The 6,365-nt window shown below is 51.4% G+C and overlaps 1 protein-coding gene across 1 annotated transcript; it reads right to left on the bottom strand.

Moving 5' to 3' along the window:
• Positions 1–413: 413 nt before the first annotated feature.
• Positions 414–5,180, bottom strand: LOC119327950 (potassium transporter 10-like). The gene is made up of 9 exons (XM_037601006.1): positions 4,799–5,180; positions 4,094–4,652; positions 3,908–3,961; positions 2,681–2,941; positions 2,548–2,600; positions 2,351–2,474; positions 1,993–2,247; positions 1,492–1,898; positions 414–1,386 (listed from the first exon to the last, which is right to left on the bottom strand). Exons 1-9 carry the CDS (start codon positions 4,862–4,864, stop codon positions 676–678), a joined length of 2,490 nt encoding a protein of 829 aa, XP_037456903.1. The 5' UTR covers positions 4,865–5,180; the 3' UTR covers positions 414–675.
• Between the last annotated feature and the right edge of the window lie 1,185 nt (positions 5,181–6,365).

The following is a 6,365-nucleotide window of genomic DNA, read 5'->3' as shown; positions in this document are numbered from 1 at the left end:
CGCACGCCGACTCCGCCAACGCCTGGAGCCAACCCCGCCGAGTGAATCATTGCGCACGCGAACTTGCGGCGTGCGGCGCTCTGTTTTTTGTAACGCCAGACTACGTCCGATCGCCGGATTTGTGGCGTCTTTTGAAAGCGGGAACGACCAAGTTTAAATTTCCCGCATCCTGGGGCCGACGCTTGGGGGCGTGACTGGAAGCTAGGTCGCCTCAGGGGCCGAACTAGCGTCGGCATGCCCCCAGGCCGCTCTATTTAGGCGCCCTGGGGGGCCGAACGGCCGGAGATGCCCTTAGAGATCGAGTGCTGAGGAAGAAAATAGCACGACAACCCGGTACGCAGCTTAACTGAAGATTTTAGACACTTGCGGGGACCAAGATTCAGAGGTCTTGACAGCTACCTGAGCCCATGGCCTACGGAAATCACAGCTTCTGGATTTCTGCTCCGTCTTTTCGATCTGCAGTACAACTTCTCTGGCCCTCACAGCCTCTCTAATGGCGCTTTGTGCTACTACTTACAGGTTGAAGAAGGTAGAGGCACAAGAAAACCAAGGCTACATACATGTACACCAAAAACTCATACATGTCCAGATCTAGCATATACAGCTGAAAATTCGTCTCATTTCCCATCTTCTAGCTTTATCTTCTTCCTATAGTCTTCGGAGTTCCATCAGAGATCAGACATAGTAGATCATGCCGACCTCGAGGGTGGAGGCGTGCGGGACGGTGACGGCGTAGTTGGGGCCGCGGCTGTTCCTCCGCAGGAAGTCGTAGCCGAAGTTGATCACCAGCCGCCGGAGGAAGCTGGACCCGTTCTTGGCCTTGACGTAGCAGTGGCCCAGGATGAAGGCCATGCCGGCCTCCCGCGCGTCCGTGAGCTCCCGCAGCTCCTCCTCCACGCCGGCGTTCGGCCGCGGGGTCGACGCCGGCAGCACGAACCTCACCCTCTTCCGGACGCCCGTAGCCGGCGCTGGCGTTGCTGTCGGCGTTGGCGTTGGCGACGGCGACTGTATCTCCCTCTCCCCCCTGGCGGCGCGCGAGGGCCCGACCGTGCTCTCCGACGCCGCCGCGCCGCCGAGGCCCTCGTCCTCCATCATGCGCATCCTGCCGGAGGCCACGACCGTCATCCGCTCCTCGTCCCTGTCGACCACGCCCGGCGTCAAGCCGTTGGTCTTGGAGGCGCCGCCCCCTGACCGGATGAACTCAGCGACGCTGCACACGAGGTCCTTCTCGAACTCCTGGTCGTCCATCTGCACGTCGTGGTACCCGTACCGGACGATGCACCGGTAGATCCTGTACTCCTTCGGCCCGATCCTTCCGACCAGGAACCGCTCGTCCGGCGAGACGTGCGGGATCGGGACGTTCTTGATGCACATGAAGATGAGCACCTGCTCGTCACCAACATCAGAAAAATGGTGTGAATGTCAACACACTTCTGAATGTCTGACAAGGTAAGCCGGTCAAGATTCAGAAGAAGAGGAATCTGCAAATACCTGATGGAATGCAGGCAGATTGGTGACAAAATGGGAGAAGATGGCAGGGATGCCGCTGTCGAGCTCGGTGTGTATGAGGCCGATGCCGCGGACACGGACGATGCCGAGGTTCGGGCTCAGGCCAAGGAGCCAGTTGATGGAGACCTTGTTCTGAAGATCGAACTCGTACTTCTTGATGGTGCCATAGTGCCAGATGCACATTACCATCATGAAGACGAAGGCGAGGACGATGGGGACCCAGGCTCCTTCCCTGAACTTGATGAGCGCCGCCGAGAAGTACAGCGCCTCGATGGTGCCGAAGAACACGATGAACCCGATTGCCAGGAATATGCTCTTGTGCCAGCACAGGACTATCACCAGCGACATCAGACATGTGGTGACCAGCATGACGGTTATTACAGCCAACCCTGTTTTACAGAAACATCACCACATCATCATTCATATGTATAGAGTCAATTTAACAGGGGATAAGGTGATTCAAAACTTATTAACATGGTATACCTGATGCATTGCCCAAGTGTTTTGTGTCTCTGAAGCCAATGGTTACAGCTAAGCACAGTATCATCAGGATCCAGTTGATCTCTGGAATGTAAATCTGCCCATGTACTTGGGCGGAGGTGTGCACGATCTTCACCCGGGGAAAGCAGCCTAGGGAAGTGCACTGCTTGATCATCGAAAATGTGCCGGTGATAACAGCTTGGCTGCCGACAACCGCCGCGAGAATGGCGATTGCCAGAACTGGCCATCTAATTACCTCTGAAAATGCCAAAAATGCAGACATTTTAAAACACAGCACAAGGAGAACAACAATTTAATATTATTCTCGCCACTGGCAAAAGATCCGAGGAACATGACTTGCCTGGCACAGACACGTAGAATCCGACCCTGTAGTCACCTTCCAGGATATGATGCTTAGACAGATAAGCAGCTTGGCCCATGTATGCAAGGATCAATGATGGGTAAACCATGCAAGTAAAAGCAATCTGCATCCAGGAAACTGTTATCAGAGACAAATTATTCGCCAGTAAAATGAGCATGCAGCAGCCATTTCTTCACCTGTATCGACAACTGGTTGAAATGCCCCAGATCTGCGAACATCGCTTCAGATCCTGAAAGAGAAAAGTCACTTTATATTAGAGGTCATGATCCACAGATCAAGGCACTGAAAAATGGTTACTGAGCATTTTACCTGTAACACAGAGCAGTATTCCCCCCAGTGACATCCAACCTCCTCTCTGTGTTTTCTTCAAGAACTTGTACATGTAATACGGAGATAACGCTTGATACACATGAGGCTCCCATTTCACAATATTGTAAACACCAATCATGCTTATGCATAGAAGCCATGCGATCACGATCGGGGCGAAAATGAATCCCACACGGTGAGTACCATAGTGTTGCAGTGCAAACAGGCACACCAATATGAAGCAAGCAAGAGGCAATTCCACATCTGCAGAATCACAATGACTAGCTACTATTAGAAATGAGTTTTAAATATAGCAGAACAAATCCACAACAAAAAGAATCGATAAAGGACAGTGCACACATGTGCAGGCATAAATCAAGTCGACAAAGGCTAAATTATTGGTATGGAGAAGAGAAACGAAGTTCCTATGCTCTGAATTAAGGAATTTTCTTCAGCATATGTTCCGCTTGTCAAGATACCATATTTGTGCCGTCGGTCTTTTCTTCTTTCAACAGCACATTGAACTAAACAAGCATAACATTGTAGACGATGGTCATCTCTAACTCCAACTACATTTCCAACACCATTATCACACGGAAAGTACCGTTAGTTGGAGCTATGAGTGGTGAGGAAATTGGTCCATTTTCCTGCTCATAACAACTGTTAGGCATGCGATGACTACTGGCAGTAGTCCCTTATTTGGTACCCACACATCCCTGTCTGTGATCATGCTCAGTTTCTCGAAACTGAACTGAAGTACTGCACACACACTGATACATCTTGGCACGCAACTGATCATCTGAGTTGGCTAAGGCAATTTCGTTGCAGTTAACTTTCACCATCCACTGTTTCATCGGCCGCTGGCTATGCCACTTCGTTCATGTCCTTGCAGTTAACTTTCACCACCCACTGTTTCATTCGGCCGGTTTTACCACCGACAACCCGGATCGGCCACATTATCTACCATTGCTAGGTAAAACTTTCAGGTAAAAAGAAGTGGTAGGCATCAAATTAGTGATCTACTCCCTCCGTTCCATATTACTTGTCGCTGATTTAGTACAACTTTGTACTAAATCAGGGACAAGTAATATGGAACGGAGGGAGTAACAGGGAAGCAATTCCACAACTGTTCAGACCTTGACTCAAAAACAGTAATAGGGAGGACAAATCTGCCTTGTAAATCCAAAGCAATAGAAAGAAAGAGGGCCATGGCCATGATTGGATCCTTACATTTGTGATGTCCCTTCTCCATGGATAACTCCAGCCCGGACACCGCGGAGAAAACTGCAGAAACAGACCCACGATCTCCAAATCAGCAATCCACATCGTAATAAACAGTCCAAAAATAGTAGTAGCACTCCACTGTTGGATCCGAATTAACAGCATCTTGTTTGGCGATTTGGCAAGAAGACGCACCGGAGATGGCCGGCGTGAGGACGCCGTCGCCGATGACCATGCAGGTGCCGACGAGGGCTAGCACGAGCAGGACCCGCTGCAGCACCTTGTGGCGCTCCAGCACCCGCCTGACGCTGGCGGCGGTGCCCCCGCCGCGCCCGCCCAGCGCGTCGGCATTGTCGTACTCGAGGTACTTCTTGGCGGCGGCGCCGCCGGCGTCGGAGAACTGGTCCTCGTCCCCGGGCTCGGCGCCGCGGCCCGGCGGGAGGAGCGCGGCGCGGGCGTGGCGACAGAGGAGGGAGTAGAGCGCGAAGGTGCCGCCCTCGCCGTTGTCGTCGGCGCGGAGGACGACGCAGACGTACTTGAGGAGCGGCACGAGGGTGAGCGTCCAGAAGACGAAGGAGAGCACGCCCAGGATCTCCTCGTTGGTCTCCGAGTGCTGGATGTCGTCCGCGAACGCCGCCTTGTAGACGTACAGCGGCGACGTGCTCAGGTCGCCGTACACCACCCCGAGGCTCTGGTACGCCAGGCTCAGCGTCATCCGCCACGGCAGCCGCTTCCTCCCCTCTCCCCGCCTCCCCTGCCGCACAGCCAGAACGCGTGACAAACATCAGAAACGAAAATAAATAAAAGGCACATTCAGCCAAGACGACGGCCGGCAAGGTTGGCCTGGCCCTCGATCGAGGTTTTCAAGAATCATCAGAAAGGCAACTCCGGCGGCCATACCGTGCTCTCCGGCGGAGTGCCCGGGGTAGCCGCGGTCTCAGGGTCCATGGTAGGGGCGCTCTTCATCCTCTCCCCCTCCACCGCTCGATCGGCCGGCCCTGTTTGTACACGCTCGGAAGTGTATGTACTGCCTTGCGGGGAGTTGGGAGTTGGTGCTGCCGGGACGTTCTTGAATTCTCGGAGTGTGCAGAAACCGGCAGGGGACGGGAATGGGGGTGGGAGGATTAGGTGGGATATATCTGGAGCCCTCGAGGTTTTTTACGGGAGGTCAAAGGAGCAGGTTCGGCGGGAGGCGGCACGGCATTGGCGTGAGCCGCCTGCGGAGGCAGAGGCGGCAGGGCCGGGGGCGGGGCACGGTGGGAGGGAGGGGAGGGCGGAACTGTGGAAGGGGACGAGAAGCAGGGGATCAACGGGGGACTAGAATATGGGGGCGAGGGTGGTAGTGGGGCAGGAGGAGCAAAACCGCAAAATGGCGAAAGCTGCGGTTTTTCCCTTTGCTTTTGGTGAGGAATAAATGGAACTCGCTTGCGCCTAGTTGTTGTTTTCGACGTGGCCGGCTCCCCCCTCATCCTCTGCGGATGCTCCGTGTGGCATACTGAGGATTCTTCTACATTAATGTGAAAATGTTAAGCATTGTAACATCAATGTCAAGTGTGGCTGCAAAAAATAAGTAAAAATGGACAGGAGATGTGTTCAACATTAATGTGGACTGTAACTTTGGCAGGAATTTATACAAGATGTCCATAAGCATTTATTGGGTGAATTTATGAGTTTATTACATGCAAGAAGTAGTGCAGGATCAGTTTCTAAATGTAGAGGTTACACGCGAGAAGTAGTTTTGCATGCTTATGTGCGGTTGCGCGTTAGTACTATAGTTGGCCACAAGCTTAGCGATTTTGAGTGATGCGATAACGGTAGTTCACTTCACTCACATGCCTACACCAGATGAGAGATTGGGAGATGTTTTATGGTTTTGTTTATGGCTCAAAGCATGTACTGGTCATGTGAGGTTGATGTTCCATTTGTAGATTAGTATTTTAAAGTACACAGACGGTCAATCATACTGCAATTAGTGCACTAAACTATGATTCAAATTATTGTTAGTTTATGCTACTCGAGATGTTGGCATCTAACAGCATACATGTCCTGTTTTAGAAATGTTGAAAAGGGAAGCATTCATCCTTCGAGGTTAACCAGGGAAAGATATGTACCCCTGAAATATTGCCATCTCAGTTAGTCATACTCTAGAAATAGTCGTGCCTACAAACTCAAACCATCAAAACTCAACCGTTTTTTAAATATTAATAGATGGTTCGTACTGATGCAGATCCACTAAACTGTCGCTCAGGTCATTAAAAACCAATGAGTTAAATTGACTAGATAGGTAAGATGCGGATGAAAACCACATTAAATCTTAAGGTACATTTTGTGTCGTATGTGCGCATGTAATTTTTTTAACACCTCAATGGCGTGCTTTTGTAGGTCAAAACAAAATCTTGTGACATTAACATTTTTATAATTTGTCTGGCCTGCAGGCATCTTTGATTCTTAGGATGAAACATGCAAA

The sequence above is a fragment of the Triticum dicoccoides genome, chromosome 7A, assembly GCF_002162155.2.
Source record: "Triticum dicoccoides isolate Atlit2015 ecotype Zavitan chromosome 7A, WEW_v2.0, whole genome shotgun sequence".
Taxonomy (NCBI): Eukaryota; Viridiplantae; Streptophyta; class Magnoliopsida; order Poales; family Poaceae; genus Triticum; species Triticum dicoccoides.
Note: the sequence above shows the minus strand (reverse complement) of the source record. Positions and strands in the feature narration are given on the sequence as shown.